Source organism: Cyanistes caeruleus, chromosome Z (genome assembly GCF_971803275.1).
Source record: "Cyanistes caeruleus chromosome Z, bCyaCae1.hap1.1, whole genome shotgun sequence".
NCBI classification, from domain to species: Eukaryota; Metazoa; Chordata; class Aves; order Passeriformes; family Paridae; genus Cyanistes; species Cyanistes caeruleus.
In genome coordinates, this window is record NC_141732.1 from 49,609,051 (window position 1) to 49,632,582 (window position 23,532).

Below are 23,532 nucleotides of genomic sequence, written 5' to 3' on the forward strand. Positions count from 1 at the left end.
TGGAAACAGTGATCTTATAATGGACTACGATCTAGAGCTGGACCCATTGTTGTTTTTGACTTCTCTCGTGTACGATAGCGTAAAGGTGTGGTAGCTGTTGGCCTAGTAAGTGGTAGCATTCATTGTAGGGGTCATCAATAGTGGTTGATGCTCAGAAATGCAGATGAGGCATGTGTTCTGCTGTGGTATTGAGGAAGTCTCTTGTTTATCTGTCAGAAAGACTTGTTCCTGTAGAATGTTTTAGTATTGCCTGTTGAGATAAAGATACCAGATCTCATGGTTTATAGTCTGTTTTTCAACATAATCCTGTAGACCTACACATATTTTGTGCCAAGGTTTTATTGTACACATTTATATCCATTTTTATGGGTAACTAAGAATCCATGAAGTTTGACTGGATGGATAGAAGTATCAGCTAAATGGAATTTAGAAACCTTTAGAACAGGCAGCAGCTAAGAGGGAGTGCATATATATGTGGTGTAGGAAATGCTAATTAGAAAGGCAGTGGCAGCAACACATGTGAACTGAAGTTTTGACAGACCACTTAGGCTGTGGAGCTGACATAGAGAAGAGTAGAAAGAGGCTATCTGAAGGAAAGTTCTCACGTTACTAAGAATGTGCATTTAATATGTGTGCCAAAGCCGTATATGACAGCCTGGCACAATGTAAAATAAGCTGCAGTGGCACAAAACCCTGTTGTGCCATGATAGCTAAGTCTTCATGTATTGATGATGTCAGCTAATCTGTGTATATGCTTTCTGTCTCAGTCTGTATTATTGTTGTGTTAGCAAAAATAGCCTGCATCCTGAACTCAAGAAATCACACTGTCTCAGTACTCTGCACTGAGACTGGTGAATACTAAGTGGTGTTGGATCAAGAGGATCTGTTCAAAACACATTGAAAGAGGGATTGGTTAATTATTGAGTAGTTTTGATTGATTATAGTTTTGATTGGTTTTCTCAACTGAAAATGTTCTTGTTAGAAAATGTTTTTGTTCTAAAAAGGAATATTAAAACCTAATTGCATTGAGCTTTCATGCAAAGCTGAAACATCCTAAATACATTATAATTCCTTATTATTAATAAGGAGTAATTATTAATTATAAATTATAATATATTAATTATAATTATTATTAATAATGTTTTAAAATGGCTTTTAAAAATGGTCTTTTCTTCTGTTTTCAGAAGAAACATTAATTATGTTAATGTTAAATATTTCTGTTACTATTTAGAATTGTGTAAGCCATGTTATTATTGAAGTCTAATTGCCAAAACACTCAGTTACTGCATATACTTTGGTTTTCTATAGAAAAATGTTGTTCTGTCTGTGCAGATTTGAGGGCTCAGTATTGATTTCCAGATCATAATTGCTTAGGAATTTATTTGCTAGGGATGTAGAAAAAGAGAGAGGGCATATGGGAGGAATATTGACAGAGAATGCATGGCTGTGACAAGGATAGACAAGGCCGGATGGAATTGAGTCTGTCGAGTGATACCAAGGACCACAAGAAGAGCATCTACAAGTACATCAGCAGCAAAGGAAAGATTAGGGAAAATGTGAGAATGTTGCTGAAATCAAATGGGTAACTTGGTGACAGGAGACACGGAGAGGGCAGAGTGAATTACTCATTTACCTCAGACTTCACTGCTGAGGCCATTCTTCAGGAATCCCAGACCCTGGAGGCAAGAGAGAAAGGCCAGAGAAAGGAAGACTTGCCCTTGGCCATTGAGGGTTTGGTTAGAGATTGGCTAGGCAGACAAAGCCATAAATCCACAGGCCCTGATGGGAAGCATACACCTGTGCTGAGGGAGCTGGCAGATGTTGTTGCTAAGCCCACTCTGCATCTTCTTTGCAAAATAATAGAGGAGAGGTGCCTGATGACTGGAGGAAAGCCAATGTCACTCCCATCTTCAAAAAGGGCAACAAGGAGCACCCAGGAAACTGCTGGCCAGTCAGCCTCACCTCTATGCCTGGAAAGCTGATGGCACAGATCACTCTGCAGGCTGTGACCAAGCATGTAAAAAAAAAAGGTTTGTGGGCAGTGGCTGATCCTGAAGGCTCTGCTGCCATTCTCTGGGACCTTGATCTGCTGGAGGGTTGGGCAGACAGAAACCTAATGAGGCTCAACAAGGGCAAGTGTCAGGTCCTGCTCCTGGGGAGGAACAGCCCCAAGTGCCAGCACAGGCTGGGGCTGACCTCCTGCAGAGCAGCTCTGGGGAGAAGGACCTGGGACTCCTGGTGGATCACAAGTTGTCCATGAGCCATCAGTGCCCCTGTGGCCAGGAGGGCCAGTGGTATCCTGGGCTGCAGAGTGTGGCCAGCAGGTCAAGGGAGGTGACTCTCCCCATCTACTCAGCCCCAGTGAGGCCACACCTGGAGTGCTGTGTCCAGTTCTGGGCTCCTCAGCACAAGAGAGACAAGGAGCTGCTGGAGAGGGTCCAGTGGAGAGCCACAAGGATGGTCAGGGGTCTGGAGCTTCTCTCTTGTGAGGAGAGACTCTGGGAGCTGGGCCTGTTTGGTCTGGGGAAGACTGAGAGGGGATCTCATCAATGCATAGAAACATCCCAAAGGTGGGTGTCAGGAGGATGGTGCCAGACAACATTTTGGTGGTGCCCAGCAACTGGTTGAGGTGCAATGCCCATAAACTAAAGCACAAGACATTGTACCTCAACAAGAGGCAAAATTTCTTTACACTGAGGGTGGCAGAGCATTGGAATAGCTGCCTGGGGAGGTTGAGGAATCTCCCTCTCTGGAGACACTCAAAATCCACCTAGATGCATTCTTGTGTCACCTGCTCTAGGTGACCCTACTTTGGCAGGTGGATCTCCAGAAGTACTTTTCAACCCTAATGATTCTGTGATACTCTGAATTGGGTTTGTTCATCTCAGAAAAGAGAAAGCTTCTGTTACCTGAGAGGATCCCACAAGAAAGACAGAGATTCTGTTTATAGGAGCCTGTAGTGGCAGGACAAGGGGGGAACAGTCTCAAACTGACAAGAGTAGGTTTAGATTATGTATTAAGAAGAAATTCTTTATCAGGGATAAGGAGGCACTGGAAGTTGACTAGGGAATTTATGGATGCCCCATCCCTGGAAGTGTTTAGGGCCAGATTTGATGGAGGTCTGAGCAACCTGCTGTAGTGAAAGATGTCCCTTCCACAGCAGGGAAGTTGGGACTAGGTGATCTTTAAGGTCCTTTCCAATGCATTTGTAGAATTGTTCTGTGATTCTATGATTCTGTGATCTTTAGTGTGCAAGGTCTATCCTTTTTTGTACCCCTAGTTTAATGTGGGTTAAAAGAATCAGATAAAAATTCAATCTCTCTTTTGTATGCTAGGATTTTCTTTTGTCATGTGTTTGGCAATTTTTTTTTTTCATGCTAAAAATGATGTTCAAGAGGAGGAACTCTTCTAAATTAAAGTTGCAGGGTGTGGTAATGGAGGAGTGTCATGCTAGATTAAGAATGTAACTTTCCTGTTGGCACTCTTCTCTTACATTTTATTGTTTTCTGTGAAGTTTTGCTTGAATACATCAAAGCATTTCTAATATAATAAAACATACTGATGAAGATATGAAGAAGTATTTTACAGCTAGTAGAAGTTGTAAAAGTGCAACTGTTGTTGCTTTTCTTTAAAGCTTTCATTAGCTAATGGAAAGGGAAATAAAGAATAGTATGACTCCTTTTATTTTGAGTCGATTTATCTTTGAATTAACTCATTAAACGAGTAAGAAAGTTTAAAAGAAATGGAAATTAATACATTTTCTACAGCAGCAAGAAAGGCCAGTATTAACAAGGGAGAAGAGAGGGGACGTGCCATTACAATTTTTCGGAAAAAAACTGTTGGCATTTTTTTTTGTTTTAGCTCCCTAACTAGTGATTTCTACTTGTTCATTAAATACTGAGTTTCTTCACAGATTTAGTAGGCAGTTTAAACTTTTTTCCTAGGGTCTATATTTTGAACCTTCATGGAAATTATTTAAAAGAAAAATCAGATTTTTGTTTTTGCTAAACATAATTTGCCTTAACTATTCTCTGTTTAATTAAAACACAGTATCCCTCATCCTCAAGTTCTTAATAAGCAGTTGAACATAAGCAGTGTTGGGGGGGTAATTTGTTGTTGTTTTTTGTTACTGGTTGGCTGGGATTTTTGTTGGGTTTTTTGTTTGTTGTTTTGTTTGTTTTGTGTTTTTTCATTCAGTTCTCTTCTATACGCTGTTTGTAATTTAAAGTTTACTTGAAAGGTTGTAATACTTTCCTGCCATGATCTAGCTTTTGTAAGGGGAAAACCAAATGTGTACATTCAGAAGACAGTCTTCAGAACATAATTGTAACTTAAAAATAAGAGAATGGAGTCTGAACTCACAGCAGCGTGAATACAGTACTCACAGTACACCTAATGTAACTGCTACGTAAAAATGTTCTCCTGTGATAAAAATAATGTCTTTGAAGACATTACATAACTGTCTGCAATGCTTTTTGTATATTCTGCTGGATGAGAGCAGACTTTCCTATGCAGCTGATCAAATACATCCATATTTCTGTGTGCCCTGAAGCATCTGTACTCTTCATCCTTATCCAAACTGGCAATAATCCACTCAAGGCCAAAATTTAAAAGTTGGAGATAAGTTTATGTTGGATAACAGACAGCACTACAAGTGAATACAATCCAGTACAGATACTTGGACTTTGTAGGTACAACCTTCAAGTTTTAATCTTGGAATATTATTTTATTTCAGAACAGGTGAGGCAAAAGTTCTGTGCCTGGTAGCCAAGGTATAAGAATCTTAATAAATCAGACTATTTAACAGAGTAGTTTTCCTGTATTATGTAGCTTGTGTGTAATAGTCTGGTACAGTTTGAGGTGGAAGATTTAGAAATAACTCATTTGAACTTGATCTATTCCCAAAACCTTAACTACGTGAAGGAGTTTTTTTTAAGTCTGGCAAAATAAACCCCCAACTGTTAATGTGTATAAAGAAAAGATTGTTGGTTTCTGCTTTGAAAACATAAATACATCAATAATGTGCAAGGTAGCTCAAAATCCAATATTTGCCTTCAGCTTTAAGACTTTGAGAACACCTTTTACAACTCTTATCTAATATTTCTGTTTGGTTCAAAGACTAATTAATTTGTGACTGCTAAAGTCTCTCTCTTCTTTCTGTCTTGTTCTAGGATGTGTTTGTATTTAGACATGAACTTGCTCTCCTAAGAATATCTGCCTTCATGGGTCTAATAATACTAGGTGGAATAAGTCGACTCTTTTACGTTCAGCTAATGGGTATTTTCACTGTAAGTATCTAATTTTACAAGTATATATTTTAGTTTTATTTTCAGAACAATTAGTCAAAGCATAAAAGCTGATTGCATTTAAGGGAAGACTAGAAAAACACTTGGTTTGTCCAGCCTCTTGACACCAGTGAAATCTAAGAAGCTTTCTAACAAACAGTAATTCAAATAATTCTAATAATTCCACCATGAAATCTGTTTCCTGATTTGTATTAGTAAAAAAACCTCATACCTTGCCATGGAGTTGCACAGTGTACAAGATACACAGTTGATTTTTTCTTTTATTTTAAACTCTTATGTATCCTGGTCAAAATTATGTGACAGTGAGGCTAACTGATAAATCAAATTTTGAGAACGCAGTGTCTTTGTTAAGTATTTTGATAAATATGCTTATGTTCATCTATTTATTTGCTAAACTGCAGAATGTAATCATATGCAGTGTATAGTCCAGATTAGTATTCTGCATTTAGATATACAGAAAAAAAAATCCTCTCCATGGAAAAAATTTCCAGTTAAATGAATTTGGTAAGGTAATAAATGAGTACAAGAAACAAGCTTTTTTGGCATAACATTGTGTTCTGTACATTAGAAGTTAATAGCTGCCAGCAGATTCTTTAAAGTTATCTTGAGAATCCATACAAATGTTTAAAATATTGTTGAACGTGAGAGTGAGTACATTGGATATGTACATGTTGAAAGAGTCTATGATCTTGCCTGCTGAACCTTTTCTTTAAAGACAGTAATGTACAGGGTGGAAGCATCTTTGTTGCTACAACTGTTGGATATCTGCCTGAGATTTCATTTTGGAATTACAAAGGTTTGCACTAACTTTTGTAGGTACATAATAGAAAACCTCCCAACTGAATTGTGTAGTTCTTTTGTATGGAATAAAGGGAAAAAAAAAAATTACAGTGTAGTTTTTAATTATGTTAGATAAAGTAATCCTGCTTTTTGGTTTTACTGTATTACCTTTACATATTTACTGCCTTCTGCTTTTCCTGTCACGGTAGTTATGCTGTCTATTATTATTACTGTTCTGCAGCTACTCTACCATACTGCATGTTGCACTTAATCTCAATCCCCAAGTCAACAGATTTACCTTTATGCACCATTACTGTGTGCCTGATTTCTGTTCCAGGGTCTTGCTGACAGGTTTTCTCTTCCCTGTTTAAATGTTGCCTTTATGTCTGCATCATCTAGAGCTGGGATTTTCCTAGACCACCACTATGGTGGCTGTCTAGCTGAAGTGGTGAGTTCTGCTCACTAGTAACAGGTGAGACAGAAGCAGAAACTTAGTGAGCCTAATTGCTCAGATACTGAAATATTAATGTCTTTCTAGTTTCTGTTAAATGGATATACATATGAGAAGAATCAGAAAACCCATCTGATCAGTACGCACTAAACCACAGATAGGATATAGATGAAAACAGGGAACAGACCCTAAGATTATCATTCTGTTCTGTGTGCCAGCTGGACTAAATTTTAACAGTGACCATCAGCATCCATTCAGGTACTATTACTGGATGTGAAATAAGACCTCTCAGACTGAACCTGTTTCTGTCAGATATACCTGAAACCTGGGCTGTTTTTGTTCTGACACAGGATACCAACTGTGCTGCCACTGCAACAGTCACAAAGTCCCAGTTGTAACTTCACTGTCCCGAGCCTTAACACTTCCAGGCTGTTGCCACCACTGCACTCTATTTATAAACTTCTGCAAAGTGTTTCCTTTCTCTGTCAGTTGTATAGTATACTGTGAAGTACATCCTATTTACTTACAGAGTTGGCAGCTACACTGGAACAAGTGTGGGGTAATAGCATTTTTAAGTTCAGTTTTTCTGCTGAAATCATAATCACTGAGCTGCAGTATTCCTGGACACTCTTTTCTGTTGTCTAAGCCAAACCTTGTGAAACAGACATACTGCAGTAATTGTGGATGTGGATGGTCTGTGAGAGGAAGGTGCTAAAAAGTACAGATGTTCATTAAGGTCTCTCACTGTACATCCTACCTATCCCCCCAATAGCAAAGGGACTGTTGTCACATGGATATGTTTTTAGGCTTGATGGGCTTGGTGTGGAAGTAGAAATCCATTGCTGGTGTATCTCCAGTCATTAATTCATTCACACCATGTGGCTGCTGTTGCATTGACTCACTAAAGAATGTAGGTCATATAGTTCATCCCTCACTCAGGGCATTTCATACCAGCAGCACAATTGTCCTCTCCCTTTTCATTCCTTTCTTTGTAAATACAGAATTAGCAAGAATACAGTAGTTTTGAGGAAGTCTGCATGACAACAACCAGTCACGCTTCAAACAAAAAAAACAAGTGTGTTTGATGCAGTTGTGCTTAGTCCACAAGTGGTGTCAGAAACTCTTTCTGTACAAATGGTTTTTCGATTGCCAGCATTGTAGTGTGGAGACTTGCTTCCCTGCATAAGCACTCACAGCTTTGGCTAGCAGCTGGAAAAGGCAGAGGAGAAGGCAGCAGGTGAGTTAGTAGTTTCTTTGCAGGCTCCCAAAAGACATGCCTGTGGTGGTCAAGTAGGGAAACAACAAAACTGGTATACCCATCCAGAAGCTTGAGCACATTGAGAGTGCAAGACTTTCAAGCCCTATAGAAGCAATGAACCATGAACAGTAAGAAGCAGTGATGTTTCTACTGTGTACTGTGCTGGAGTTACAGTTCAGCATCTAGCCTTCCTGTGCAAATTATGCAAATTGTGTCTGAAGTGAACTCTATATTAAATATGGAATTAGTGTAAGGTATAGATCAAAACTTAATAGCAGAACACAATCATTTAAGTGTAATTGTGCAGACAAGGACCTTGAAAGAAACTTATGATGCTTGGAGGCATGGATATGCACAGTTAAAGCATTCATGTCATATGAATTGCTCCACAGCTATTATTGAAAGCATTAATTTCAATGATTGCTGAAGCTGCCTAGAAATGTGTGCAAGGGACAAGAGCACGGGGCCTTTGGACAGAAACAAAGCAACTCTCTTTGCTTGTATGGGTGAACAGGTAATACACTTCTTTGTAGTTCATGCTCTTGTGCCTCTTCTTACAGTTTAACATACCAAGATTAATTCCACAGCTCCTGGAAAAAAACCCTATTTTTAAATAGTAGAGACAATAAGCGTTGCAGCTCTGTGATCTAAACTTTGGTGGGTGCAAACTGTTGCTGAATGAGTCTAATAGGCTAAGGTTCATTGCTGTTTAACATTATTATTTACCTGTTATTTTAAGTGCTGCAAAAATTCTTGTAAAGGAAGATAAATCTAAGATTTATAAAACTTTAACCCTTTTGTAACAAGACTTCCTGATTCTCCATAAGAAAACTTGCTTGACCATCATTACATAATTTCCCAGAAAGGAAGCCAAAAGCTTTTTTTTTTTCCATCTTAGTAATATAAAGCCAAGGCCCTTTTTTTTTGAGGAGTATTGGACATGCTTTTTAAAAAATTTCAGATTATTGGTTTATATTTTTAATTTTTGCTTACAGAGGTTTACGCTTTTGCCACAGCATCCAGATAGATAAAGTTTAATATGTAGAATAAATTTGCATTTGTGATGTTTGTGTACATTTTTAGAAGCTGAGTTACACGCTACTAGAGTTGAGCATAGTGCTAGATTGGCAAAGCATAAGAATGAGCAGAAGTTTTTCATAGGTTTTCATAGGATTGGCATTTTCTCCTCTTTGCTGTATTTTTTGAGAAGTCATAAAATGTCTGAATGCATAATGGAAAGAATACATTTGATATCTTCCATCATATTTTGTAGAATGGGGTAGTAGCTAAAAAAAGCAAAGCAGCACATTATGAAGTGCAGGTGAAGTATTCTGCCATGTGTGCTGGCACTTTGCAAAATTCAGATTTTTTGCACAGTTGACTGATCTCTGCCTGTCATTGCATAATTGTCATTGGTTATAACAGCAGATAATTTTTTTAAAAGGTCTTTAAGAAAAGGATGTATGTGTTGTGCATATGTGTGTATTCTGCTGTTATCCTGCTTCATGTGTGGTCTATAGATATCAAGGTGCTCGGAAAAAATGTGCTTTCCAGTAAAAATGAGAACTTTTTTAAGTTGTATGCTAAAATTTGTCTCTTATTGGGGAATGTTCTTGAGGCTATAGTGCTTGATAAAGTGATTAATAGACTAAGTAACCTACCACACAGTAATTTCTCTGAGTACATGTGCTGCTACTGTGATTGTGGTATCACTGTTAGGGTATCATTAGCAGAGGGCTATTCATAACTCATTTGGAGGTCCAGGAAGCCAAAGAGCAAAGGAGGTGACTTCCTACAATGAGAGGAGAGCAGCTGGTTGGCAAAAACTGTCCTTAGAGGAACTTTTGACATGAATTGTTCCGATGAAGAGGGGAGCAGCTGAGGTGGCCTCTGTGTACAGGATTAGTGCTTTCTCCCTAGAAACTAGCATATGTGAAACACACTTCTATCAGAAGGGGCACATGGCTCTTTTCATCCTCCTTCCCCAGTTGCTTTCCCTTAGCTTTATATGCCTCTAATTTTGTTATCATCCTGAACTTTGATACTTCTCCTAGTATGTACTTTACATGACTCTTGGGGAAGTTTTATTTGGATACTTTGGAAACAGAAGTATCTAAGTTTTCTCCAATTCATAAGCCTCTGAAATAGGTAGAAATTTAAAATCCTAATTTAGGAACTCTAGGACTCTTAAAAAGATACTCCACTTAAAATCTCATCAACCATTAGTATTCTTACTTAAAGTATACAAGTTTTTAGAGAACTGGATGGAAAAAATTGGTTCCACCAATGAATTAAACACTGTCAGAGGCAATTTCCAAAATGATCATGCATTTATGTTGAAGGCCTGCCTCCCTCTAGTGCTTGTTACTTGCTTTATCATTCGCCATTTCTTGTAGCACAATTTTGAATTTTATATTCCTTAACTGGAAATTTTATATTTATATTCCTTAACTGGAGCCCGTGTTCTTACATTCTCCGGCAGCATGAGTTTTAAATGACATTGTTTGGAAAGTAGAAGCAAACTTTTAAGTAAAACAAAGAAAAACACACCAGAAAGAATTTTGGGAGTTGCACCTTACAAGGGTGCAACTCTTTTGCTCTCCTACTGAAAGTAGCAATTTTAAAGATTATTGTTACTCTTGACTTCAGATCTCCTTTAGCTGCTTGTACTCCACAAGTAGTATTTGGCCTGAATCTCTACAGGGTAAGAGGATAGGTCCGGTATAGACACTTTATGAAGGTAGAGATATGGTTTTGTTGGTGGTTTGTCCTAAGTAGTACAAGTATGATTTATGGGTAAATTATCACTTTGTCCATTTCAGAAAGTGTTGAAGTCTTATTTTGGGGGGTGGGTAGGGAAATATAGACAGTCTGTCTTGTGCAACAGTTGTGTGCACCTATTAATGACCTTGTATTGAAATGACAAAACCAAATTTTATCTAGAATACAGTATTTTGTGCTTAAGCTAGAAGAAAATATTGAGAACGATGTATCTGTGTTACTAATTTTTATTTCCATTTCCTTTTTTTTTCATTTAGTTATATGAAATAATAAAATTTGTTGGGAAGCTAAGTCAAATATTACCCAGAAACTTGATTGCTTTTGCAAGACATGCTTTCTTGACATGTTTCTTAAGAATTTTTCTCTCATTTTTATATGTAACAGATACCTGTTTTCCAAAAAAATCCCCACATAATTAGCCTATTTATTCATTTATTCATAGGAAAAGGCATAAATTCACCTAGGAAAAAAAGTCTCTTTTATGAATGCCTGATTGTTTCTGATGTATGGTATTGAAGGTTGAAGGTACAGAGCTCTTTTAAAAAGAGCACTTTGATTCAGTCTTTTTAAAAAAGGTGGAATGGCCAGGATGCTCATTTGTATATTAGTAGAAGACTGCCCCTGGCTTTTTTATTTCTCTCACTCATATTCCATTTTATTTTTAAGAAATTATTTCTCTATGTCTTTCATATTAAGAGTTAATTGATGACAAAACACATTTTTTTTTATTTATACTGCAGGATTCTTCTATTGCTTATGTTATAGCAATTTGCATTACTATAGAACATGCAAAAAATGGAATGGCATGCTGTTTTTTACATAATGGCTTTTCTGATTATTTTTATTATCTAGTGAGTTTTTAAATTGCACCAGACACTGCTAAGAAGTACTGAGTTTGTTGACTGTTTTTTGAAAGCTGGTACCTTTTGCATATATGAGATTTTCTTCCTCTCAAGATCTGTGGTGTTCTTTATTTTGTTGGCTGCCACCTGTCTGAAGCAATCAGCCGCTTCTTTCTCTTTCTCTGTACAAAAGGAAAATCCAGTCTTCCCATGGATGGTGGAAGGTAACAGGATAATCAGTTCAACAGTGATCCTCTGATGTCATTGTGGGAGCCCTGTAAAAGCAGATTATCTGTGACCCAGATAAAATAATTAGAAATTACTTGGACACTTACAAATAACTGATCTACTAATCTCATTTCCAAAGTTAAAAAAGGCCTGTCTCTCAACGTAACAGTACCAGATGTTTCAGTTAAACAGCATCCTTTGCAGACTAATCTGAACCCTAATTTTAAAGGATTACCTTTGATTGTTTTTATCTCAAACACTAAACAGTGTTTTCATTTTTCCATATGTTCTAACAAACTATTTCTGTAGAAGAAAAGAAATTTTCTTAATTCTTTCACTATGGTCCATTAAATATGATTTAATGTGATTTATGCTAGTATTGCAGAGAAAAAACTTTGCGTTGAAATTATTTAGTAATTAACTTGTTTCTCTGAGGCAGAACTATTTAATGGATAGGCTTTTATAAATTTAATAGATACCATGTGGCCTTTGTGCAAGGTAGTGGATGTATTATCACAAACTAAGTGGACAGTGACTTTATTAATTTAATTAATGCTACCAGGGTTTCCTGTTAATTAACTGTTTGAATGAGGTACAATGATATGCCAGTATCCTGTTGCATCAGTACTTTCTGGATGTGGAAAAGAGAAATTTCCCTTTATTTTCTTTAGGAAGGATAGAAGGAAAAACATTGTTCCCCTGTCTCGTGCACGATATGGTGCCTACCACATACATTTTTCCCTTTAGAAGCTTTTAAAAATGTTGATATTTGTTTTTTATTGTTGCAGTGTTTCTCCTTTTCACCCTAAATTAGCAAGGATATTTTATGAGGTAATTTTTCAACCTTTTTACATAGATTGAGTTTTAAAATAATGAAAATGTAGCTGCAGTTATTCTGTTAGTAAAAGCAAGAGCTTTTTAATTCTTTGCAATTTTATAGTATTAATCCATTGCTGATTTATTGTACAGAGTGACAAGCGATCTAGTTCTGCTGAAATGCTTTTTGTCTTTAATAATAAGTATCTTGTAATTAAAAATATTTGCAATCATATCTTTAATCAGATAATCTATTAAATTCTATTTTGATTAGTAAGTACTAAGGGCTTTTCCTGTTTTTTCAAACATGGCAGAAGTGTAATCAAGGAACTATTAATCCTCGTAATTAAGTTTAGCATATTAAAAATTAGGATTGGTAAGGGAAATTAGGATTTCCAGGCAATTGTGTTCTTTATGTGGCTACAATATAGTGTAAGATATAAAGTAATTACAGAGGGAAAGCAGAGTATATATAAACTATAGAGTATATATATAACCCCAAAGAGTAATTGGAAATTACTAACAGAAAATAACTTAATGTTAACATTATCTCTCTTCCTCTTCCTCGTTATTCTTCTCCCTTCCCCTTTTCCTGTCTTTACCTTTAATCCACCTATAGCTAGATCTCCTATTAGAAGACTGCATGAAATTCTATCAGTTATATTGTCAGGAATTAGTAATGTCCTGGTCTTTGAATACAATTTTGTTAACTATGTAAATTCTTTTGTATCTTTACCTTATTTCCCTCAAATCGGATTGCAATTTGTTTAGCGTTTTTAATGAATATATTCTGAAATCTTTAAATAATTATTTACCATAAAAATAAAACACTAGTTTGTTTTAAACCCCCCCTATTTTATGAGGTATTTAAAATGTAGGAATAAATGGAACTGTAAGAGACTCTAGGAAGCAAAAGTTCTCATCTCTTATATTTAGGTCACTACATGGTCTTATGTAAATATGAATTTTTTTATTGAAGTTAATAATTTACAATATTTTAAGAAAAAAGTGCAAGTTAGAAAATGCAATCAGATTTTATATTGTACAAGGAGTATAAAATATAATGGAATATCATGTCAAAATTATCCCTGGTTCATCACTCAAAAAAGGGAGTTTTTTTACTAACCTATTTTTCTAGTAGTAAAGGTAGTACCTTTAACCACTTGAAGATAAGTAATTATGAAAATAATATTTGAGTGTCCCTGGTGCTGAGTACATTTTGTTTGCATGTTGCTTGTCAGAATTAGACACCAGACCGTTAAAATGACTTCTGTGGGAAGAGGACAACATCTAGCTTTCTTATATATTTTTCCCTTATATTTTTGTCTTAAGGTATTTGTAAGGATCAATAAATATAATATGTTTTGTCATATATCTTGTCATGCAGCTATCTACACCAAACATGCCATGGATTTGGAATAGTCTGAAGTTAAGAGATCTGCTTATATTGCCTCTGTTGTAAATGGTTTCTTTTCATTGAGTCATTATCTGATATCCCATAAATAAATTGGAAATCTATTTAACTGAATTAATCAGAGCATAAAGTGCAGGACTATTCCCTAGAAGTAACAGTGTAGCTTTATTTTTCATTTAGCACATGAGTCTGATATGGGAGTTTAAACTTAAAATGGAACTAATAATTTTCAGCTGAATGTAATTATAATTGATAAACTTAACCATCATATCTAAAATCTAGATTAAGAAAATACATATATACAATATATACATACATTAAAGTCTAGGTTAAGAAAACAATGCTAAAAAGTGGCCAAAGTAAACCTAATATGTATTTAGTACCAAAAAAGAGAAAATTTTAAAAATATGATATATTCTTTCTATGTTTAATATTTTATATTCTTGAGTTTCTCACCTGTCACTTGCATGAGCAGCATGAAAGGATGTTAGATAGAAGACCAAAAAACCCCCTTTATATAAAGGATGTGTTGTCTTGAACTTTCAGATAAAAGCAGAAGCTGCAAATCCAGGACGGCTTGCAAGTTTTGTTTTCTGTTTTTCTGCTTCATGATACTTTTCTGCTGATTCACCTCTACTGAACATTCAAAAATACTAAAAGCATTCATGATGCTTGCATTCTACTACTGCAGATATTTAATAGAGCTGTAATGGTTGCATGTCACTTTAAGCAAACACAAAAGAAAAATTGAGCCAGGGATTATAATTGCATGCATTGGAGTTAGTCCTGTAAATTACAAATTACAATTTAGGCTTTCGAAAACATTAATTAGTAAGTGAAAAATACCCTTTGCATGTGCTTTTTCATGATAAATTAGTTCATGATGAAACCCATCTTATAGGAGAGTTTGTTAGACAGTGCAAGTGATATTTGAATTGGTTTTTTTTGGCAGATGTTTATGCTACATAAAAGCATATATGCAAAAGGTACAGTTGTCTTTGGAGATAATGTGGATGCATTCATTTCTGAGTGAATCCGAAATTGGTTTGCAGAACTCTGTTGGTGCTTTTATGTGTGTCTCTTTCTCTTCATTCTTCTCCTTCCTCTTACAGCAGTCTTAGCTGTGTCAGTAGCTTACTTAGTTCAGAGCAAGCAAGCTGCTGTTACGGACTTGAAGTATATCCTCAAAAAAACCCACATATTTTTTCTTCCCTCAGCGGAATCAGAACAGTTTGCTTTTTGGCTATTCCTACAAGTGTGTTTATTTTCTCTAATTTCCTTTTTCCTATCTCACTAAGGTGTGAGGTTTTTTTCTCTAGTTGCTTTAAGGTGCCTATCATTGGATATGCCCGATACGTTGGATATGTATCTCTGAATAACCAGGTGCAAAAACAATTTTTATTTCCAATCTGGATGATGACTTTGGGAATCCAGATGATCCATCATGTCATGTTAATCAGTTGTGTTTGTCAATTTCATCTTGTATTCAGTTGCAAATTATAAGGTATTTTTAGAGTTAGAGATTACTAGGACTCTGTAGATATGTGATATATATATAGATCTATTGATACATTTGCTCCTACCAAGTTACTTTAAACTTTTGGATGAGAGCCAGTGCTCAAAAAAGGTTTTAACATTAGCATTAGCTTTGAGTCTGAAAAAAAAATCTTAGCAGAGTTCTATTTCTATTAATGGTAATCCAAGCTGATAGTAGATGCAGACAGCAAAAGCCTCTTAGGCTGAACGCAGTAATTCTGATGTTGTGGCAAAACCTTGGTATACATCAAATGCATAATTAAGAGAGATGATACTCTAGTTGAAACACATTTGTGAGATGTCTTAGTGAGCAGACCACCTTGTCATTCAGAAGAATAGTGGTTTATTCTGGTCCTTTGTCTCCAAAAGAAAAAAAATCATGTCTGAGAAGGAAGCCTTACATAACAGTCAAAACTCTGCTGTGGTACTCTCCTTTTCCTTCATCTCCTGTCTCAAGAGGGGCTACTGACTTTCCTGGGGTGCTGTGAAGTTTCACTTTCATGTCAAAAGGTAAATTGGTTTCACTCTCAAATGAAAGTACATTTCAAATGAGCCTGTTTGGCAGCAGTGTTGGGGGAGGGAAGGTATGAGGGGTATTGTGTTTCCTACATATAGTCACTAGCACTTGTTAAACAGCTAAACTTCAGAGCAATGTTTCTTTGCTAGTTTTCAGCTTTTAAAATGTGGCTCTATTTTTTTTTTTAATTTTGAAAAAGTATCCAAGAAGCAAAGGGCTCACTGGTCAGCCCCAGTTTCTTTACTGTAAAGCGAAAGTAATCTAAAGTATTTGTTGGCATTTTAAGGGAAGGGGAGGTAGGAGGGAAGGGAGGGAGGAGGGAAGGAAGGGAGGAAGGGAGAGGAAGGCAGGAAGGGAGAGGAAGGCAGGAAGGAAGTGTGGAAGTGTGGAAGGAAGGAAGTGTGGAAGTGTGGAAGGAAGTGTGGAAGTGTGGAAGGAAGTGTGGAAGTGTGGAAGTGTGGAAGGAAGGAAGTGTGGAAGGAAAGGAGGGAGGGAGGGAAAGGAAAGGAAGTTAGTTAATTTGTTCATGGTTTGGTGCTTTACCCTAATTAATTAAGATAAATTAAATTTAAATTAATTAGTTAATTTAAGAGGTTACAATTTTGAGGGGAGTGGACCCTCATGAGAACCTTTCAGGTCTTGATAACATGCCATGACAAGACTTAAAACACAATCTCCAGTTTCCAACCTATGATTTTTCCCCCCAAAAATCTAAAACACAGTATTTTAGGGAGCAGTACAAGTGTATTAATGAATAAACAATGTTCAGAAACATAGCAGAAAGCCATGTTTAAGATGTTACTTCTGGACCTAAAGCTGGTTTAAAGGCCCCTCTTCTGAAATGGTAGCATAAATATTCTGTAACTACAAGTCAATTTAGCGTGTAGACTTGCATGTTACTGTGTTACAAAAGACCAGTTTTCCATCACTGCTTTCAAATACGGCAATATTTTGTACTATTTAATAAACAGCTTTGAGTTGACCAGAGAACAATTCCTGGGACTGGGATATTTTTTTTCAGTTACAGAAGGAGCTATAGCATCTCATTAAAATGCTATTACCACCCTGCTGAAATGCCGAGGAAGTAATCTCTTGTTCACTTAGTCCTTTTTATCAAAAAAGCCAGTCATTAATTTCTGTGGTCAGCAGAGATGGTGTTTTCTCTGACAAAAGCTGAACAAAAAGCCAGTCCAAGGAAACAAAGTATTCCTTGGGTGTGCTGTCAAGTAATAAGGACAAGAAGGTGAATGACTCGCGTCTTGCAAAGCTTTCCTGATGCTTGGGGCAACAGAGGGAAAACAGGCCTGTAATGTGAGAGGAGCAGCATTTTATCTGGGAATCAAAACAAGAAGCAGTATTTACAGTTTGCTGCCTCCAGTCCTTTCCTCCCTCACTGCTGAATAGGCATTAAAACCCACCTAACAATGGGGCCAGCATGGTTTATATAACCTTCAGTGGGCATGCCTTCTCTGCACAAACTTCTGGACAAGAACTTGAGCATCCTGCTGGATAGGTCATGGACAGAATTAAGGTTTTGACTGTTTAGAGTGTGGTAAGGGATCCTGTTCCAAAACACTTCAGAGGTGGGAAGTAGAATAGAAGGAGAAAAATTGGAAAGGGGGTTGGGCCAGCCATGTCTTGTGGAGCAGGAAAATCAGCTTCCTGTACATTATTTCCCACTCACATTGCACCTTTCCCCCTTAAAACTTTATGAAAGATAGTGGTGGAGTGCCACTGAATTGCATGCAGGAACAATCAAGGAGCACAGTATGGTTTTTAGTGCTAGGTAATGTTTCCAGATGATGAAGTTGCAGCATAGTTAAACCATTGTCCTTTTGTCTGTATGTGGTTGGGACAACTGAGATTAGCTCTTGGTCTTATCCAAATTATAATGTAATTTGACAAGTTCATTAAGTGCAGGTCTGAATCAATGAAAAGTAAAGGGAATGAAAATGATATCAATGAAAATGAGTTAAAATCATGAAGAATATTTCAATTAATTGTGTTTTGAACTTCACAAGTGATTTTGGGATGCAATGAACTATATATGTGTATTGAAACCCCTACATGATACTCACAAAGGAAGCTTTTTCGTGAAATCCATAGTAAAAGTGAGAAAAAAGTACTATTGGTAATTTTAAGTTTTATTTGGGGGTGATCTAAGATAAAACTGATCTGTAACTTTTCTTAACATTTTGTAATTGAAGTATGAATTTAAGTTGCTGTTAGCTGCAGGATTGCCTTCACTCTGCACATTATTTAGCTTTTATATTTTAAGAGAACAATTTTTGTATTTGGTATTGTAGGAACTGTAGAAACTCATGGTATATTTTCAGTTGTGCTGTTTGCATTATAAGACTCATGAAGCTAATGGTTTTAAAACTTCTGACTAGCTCCTGCTTTTCAAAATACTACGTCTGTTAGTGACTGCATTTTACTAGCTTTTCCTGTGGCTATCTCAGTGGGATACTCCAAGTCTGGAATGAGTGCTTGTGGAAAGTATGGCAAGAGTGGACCTTTTCCTCATTGCTTCTAAATGTCCTGTGCATTAATTGTAATATCTGAATTATTTTTAGCTGTAATAATGCTGTAAGTTTTTGTTGACATTCTTTGGTATTGTAGTCAAACTGCACAGTATAGTTTCATGTCATGCTTGTAAAATCATTTAACAGACTGAGTTAAAATCTATGTATGTAATCTCACTTTCATTTAAAACTGATATGGCATATGTGTAATATGCAGCCTACTGAACTAACGTAAAACAGTGTACATTAATAATTCATTCCCTGCTATATTTACTTACTTACATAATGACATTTTAAAGGTTAGTAACATAAAAAAAAACCAATTTTATTGTGGTTTTTGTTTTCTTTAACAGGACACTACAAGTATAGAAAAAATGTCACACTGTTGCGAAGACATGTAAGTTCTGTAAAATTCCTACACTGTTTAAATGGTAAGGGAGTAGCTGTCTGTTAAGACGATTTTGCATGGTATGGTGCTCTGTACTTCCTATCTCTAGTAGCACCTCACTAATCTTTTAATAGTGGTTGTACACAAAATAGCCTCATGTTGTTCCCTTTCTTTCCCTACCCAAAGCCAGTGGAACTATATTTTCTTTCCAAAAGTACAGATCAAAAGATACTTTCTGCAGTGCTTTGACATACATTTCATTAATATTGAGGTTGCCTGTGCTTCAAAAGGTGCCTTTGTTTGATTGATGACACAGACAGTTTCTGTTCTCCAAACTTAAGTCTCAGCTGCACGTCATAATGAAATAAAAGTTGTATTTCTGGTGCTTGGACACAATTCATCAGAGTCCAGTATTGGAACTCCAGCCAACCTACATTTCTGTTGCTGACTGAAGTGCACTGTGAGCATGCTGTCTTTCGCTAATGATGCTGTCTTCCGTAGATCGAGGCCCCGAAAGCCATGGCAGCAGACCTTCTCAGAAGTTTTTGGCACTCGTTGGAAGATCCTGTGGTTTATTCCTTTCAGGCAGAGGCGACCACTGCGAGTTCCCTACCACTTTGCCAATCATGTTTAAACAGATGGATGCTGGGCACAGATGGGTCCTCCATGCTGGAAGTGCATTACAGGTTTTATGATAATAGGACTATGACAGTCTTTAAGTCAATTAAAATCCAGTTGTAGGTATCACAGTGTGACCTGGGCATTATTTTAGTTATGGTCTTGATTCTATTCTGAAATTAGTACAAGTTAAACAACTAAACTTCAGGCTTATTTACTTTAAAATTAGCTTTCCAAAGAGATTCCTTTTGTCCTTGAGATTAATACCAAAAGCAAACAACTGGAATGTAGTCTTCATCCAGTTTGATACTGCCTCTTTTTTTTGTTTACCTTTTTTTTCCTTTTTCTTTCTTTTTTATTTTTGGTGTAGGAAGCACTGAAGTTTACATTGATGGTTAGATTTCTCACTAAGTGTCTTTTTCTGCCTTGAATTTTAATTTTTTTTCAAGATTCTTATCAATAGGTCTAGCTAGATAATAATAATAATAATGTCTGTTTTTTCCTGCAACATATGTTTAAAATTCCATGATTCTGCCAGTAATATATAATACATAGAAGTAATCCTGCAGCACTGCACTATTAAAGATTACATTTAAAGCTGAAGCAGAGTACTTCCTAAACCTTTCTCGGAGAGGTTTTGTAAAGGCACACAAATGTGTGTTTACATAGAGAACAATTTATGGTTTACGGTTACTTTCTGGCCTAGATATGTAATGAGAAGTGTTCATGTCTTTATGTCAGTGAGAGGGACGAAATATTTCAGGGTAAACTATGCAGATACAAAGCATGTTTTCCCTAAATACCAAGGATTTGAATCAGCAATAATCAACAAAGAAGTTGCTTGGTGCAAATACTAGAATGATTACTTTTAAAAATGACAGAGGTAGTTAGTTATCATAATGTACCATAAAGAAGAGTATATTGTCAATAAAGTTAAAAATTTTATATTTACTTTTCTTTAGTCTTAATTAGCTGGAATTGGTCTAAGTGTTTGTATATTGAAAATAAAAGTGGTTATAAATATTTATACATAAATATAGATTTGCTACTAACTAATAGAGTACTATGTTGATGAAGATAGCTTGTTGTTCCTTTAAGTATGAAAGAAGTTAACCAAAGAAAGCATCTTTCAGATCTGGTAAAATGATAACTATTTCCAAAGTACCAGCTTGGTCTTCCTGTATCTGGAAAAATTATTTACTTACTTTAGCCCTCTGTATCTATACAAATACTAATGTAAGATGATTGTGAAAACTACTGTGGATTTCTAGGAGAAATTCACAGATCAGTGTTCCCAGTTATGCTGCTTACTGTGTTTGTTGCATAGTCTAACAGGACTAGGATCCACTTTAAACAGCAGCCATGCAGCAGGACACAATAAAAGATGCAGAGTCAGGATTTTATATATGTAGAATGTGCAGAAGGTAATAGTTTATTTGTTACTTATTATTACAAAAAAGAAGGGCAAGATTTTTCATGGTATTTGCAAAAAATTTTCAGATCAACTCTTTTACAGTCAATTACTGCCAATGCTAGGTGTCCCTTTATTGAATTAACAGATATTGATGATCCATTGAAAGTTCCAAAATATATATTTTAAAAATCACTTGAACTTTAAACTTTTTTAAACGTCTAATATTTGATCCAACTTTACTTTTCCTGTCCTTTTAAAAATAGATGTAATGTTTTATTATCTTAAATTTCAAGCCTCATGTTCAGCCATTTTCCTTTTTTTTTTGCCTTCATGCCAGTTGTAGTGAGGTTAGACTTTCTTTCAAGGGGTATTGACAATTTTGGCATGTTGGCAGTAATATTTAAACAAAAAGAAACTTGAGGAAATGTGTGAAAAGGCTGGAGCAGTGCTTGAAATTTAAACGAATGTGGATATACATAATAAAGTAATGGCTCTATTTCTTTTCCTTCCCCTGCCCCAGCCCCACCTCCCCCCTCCCACCCCCCAACATTTTAGTCTCTGGGATATACAGGGAAATCATATTTCATTTTCTGTGCCAGTATTTATATGTTCCATGAGCAAAACGTAGTTTGAAGTTTTTAATGCTAATCAGTCATCGGAGCAGATTGTACAGTTCTGAACCTGATTCAGAGAGAGAACCAAGAATTTCACTGTTTCTGGTGTATTTACCATGGAGCATGCAATTGTGTGTTTGGCTTCCCAGTACTGCTGTGTCAGTGAATGGCACCATGCATGGGGCACCAAGCTGAGGCAGAACCCTTAGTTACAAAGGGCGCCAATGGTTCCTGGGGCCGCTGGGCAGCTGAAGGATGCTGCTGTGGGATAGCAGGTCCCTGGGAGCAGCCCCTGGAGCATCCTCAGGAGCAGTGGCCGTGTCCCGCACCGCCATGAGTGCTAATTTCACAAATTCACATCCTCAAATGTTTCCATATTGTTTGATTTCCTTTGAAATCTACATTTTCTCAGTCTCCTACTCATCATAACATTAGGAATCAATTTGTAAGATGATTAAGTCTGCTAGTACATTTCTGTCCCTTTTCTAAGTATTTGAGGGACAAAGGGGAGAATTTGGGGAGACTTAATATTTTAGGAGGTACTAAACTTTATTCTTTGAATGAGAGGCCTCTAAAATGGTAAAAATAATAATTTTTTTCTCAATTTTAACTGAAGGACCTTATCATGTTATTAGTTTCTCCAAGTAATGTTTCTGAAACTAATTCTCAGCATAAGTTGTTTTGTCAGAAAAAATCAGACTTTTATGAACCAATTTGAAATCCTTTAGACCTTTAAATTCTTGAATCCTTCGAACCATTGCTTCCTTTCCCTCCAAGTCTTCTTTAAGATTCTTTGTTTAAGTAGAAACTGCATTTTTGAGATTGATTAGTGTTTGTCATTTTTATGCATTTAAAAAATCTTACAGTGTTAATAAATTTCATCCTAATACAATATCAGGAAAACACATGCTATATTGAGAGACATGAATATTGTCTTCTGACTTGGTAATATTTGATTTCCTGAGAGGCACAAAGAGTTAAAGAACCAATGAATTCCTCCTTGAAAACGTTTGAAAGTAGTGGTTTATTTTCAGTGTGGGATAATTTCTGGTAGGACCTAAAAATGTTAACTTGCTATCTTCTCATAATCAGAGATCTGATTTTCTCATAATCTGAGATTTGATTTGAAAAATGCTGATGTCTAAAATAAAAGACAATGCATTAAATGTCTGCAAATCTGTCCTCTGATCTGTTGCTTTAAGGAGAGGTTCTGTCACACAGCTGGTCTAGTAGTTCAGGTACACAAATATCAGTCTTGAGGAGGAGTTATGAGTCTTGAATTCTCATACATGTGGAGTTTTAAGAATAAACTTTCTATACATCAGTCTTTATTTACATACATAACTTCTAAAATATGTTCTGAGCTGTTATTCAGATATTCCTGATAATTATTTTGATTCATGAGTTTGTAAGTACATGGTTAATAAAACACAAAGTGGAATGTCATGTATCCTGGTTTAACCTCAGCCAGCAACAAAGCACCACAGAGCCATTCAGTTGTTTCCCACCCCACAACAGGATGAGGGGGAGAATTGGAAGAGTAAACATGTGAAGCTCTTGGGTCAAGATAAAGACAATCTATAGGTTTGATAGATAAAGAAAAAGTCATGCAGGCAAGCAAAGCAAAATAAAGAATTAATTTGCTTCTTTGCTTGGTCAGGCAGGTGTCCAGCCAGCTGTAGGAAATCAGGGCTGCAGTGCGCATGACAGTGACCGGGGAAAGCAAACACCAACACTCCAAACATTCATGTGTTCCTCTTTCCCCCAGCTCTATTTGCTGAGTGTGACACCATGTCATATGGAATATCCTGGGAGTCAGTTGGGGTCAGCTATCCCAACTGTGTCCCCTCCTGGCTCCTTGTGTAAGGATGGTGTAAGGAGCAAAAAAGGCCCTGTCACTGTGTTTCCTTGTGGCTCAGCTGTAAGGAGAAAATTCCTGTGTTATCAATACTCCTCCCAGCACAAATCCAAAACACAGACCTGCATTAGTTACCCTGAAGAAAACTACCTCATCCAAAACCAGCAGATCCTGACAAATCACATT

The 23,532-nt window shown here is 36.4% G+C and overlaps 1 protein-coding gene across 26 annotated transcripts in view; it reads left to right on the top strand.

Moving 5' to 3' along the window:
- The window catches only part of ZDHHC21 (zDHHC palmitoyltransferase 21), a 41,396-nt gene extending 18,732 nt beyond the window's left edge, over nucleotides 1-22,664 (top strand). For 16 of the 26 annotated variants that reach the window (XM_086867621.1, XM_086867620.1, XM_086867630.1 and 13 more), the window contains 3 exons: nucleotides 5,172-5,288; nucleotides 18,808-18,851; nucleotides 19,344-22,664. In XM_086867621.1, coding sequence (XP_086723747.1) covers nucleotides 5,172-5,288; nucleotides 18,808-18,851; nucleotides 19,344-19,476 — 294 coding nt within the window. In that variant the 3' untranslated portion in view covers nucleotides 19,477-22,664. Of the gene's footprint in view, nucleotides 1-5,171; nucleotides 5,289-8,187; nucleotides 8,310-12,434; nucleotides 12,478-18,807; nucleotides 18,852-19,343 lie in introns of all 26 variants that reach the window. The other 10 variants (XR_015280289.1, XR_015280291.1, XR_015280290.1 and 7 more) reach the window with 3 other exon arrangements.
- The last annotated feature ends 868 nt before the right edge of the window (nucleotides 22,665-23,532 follow it).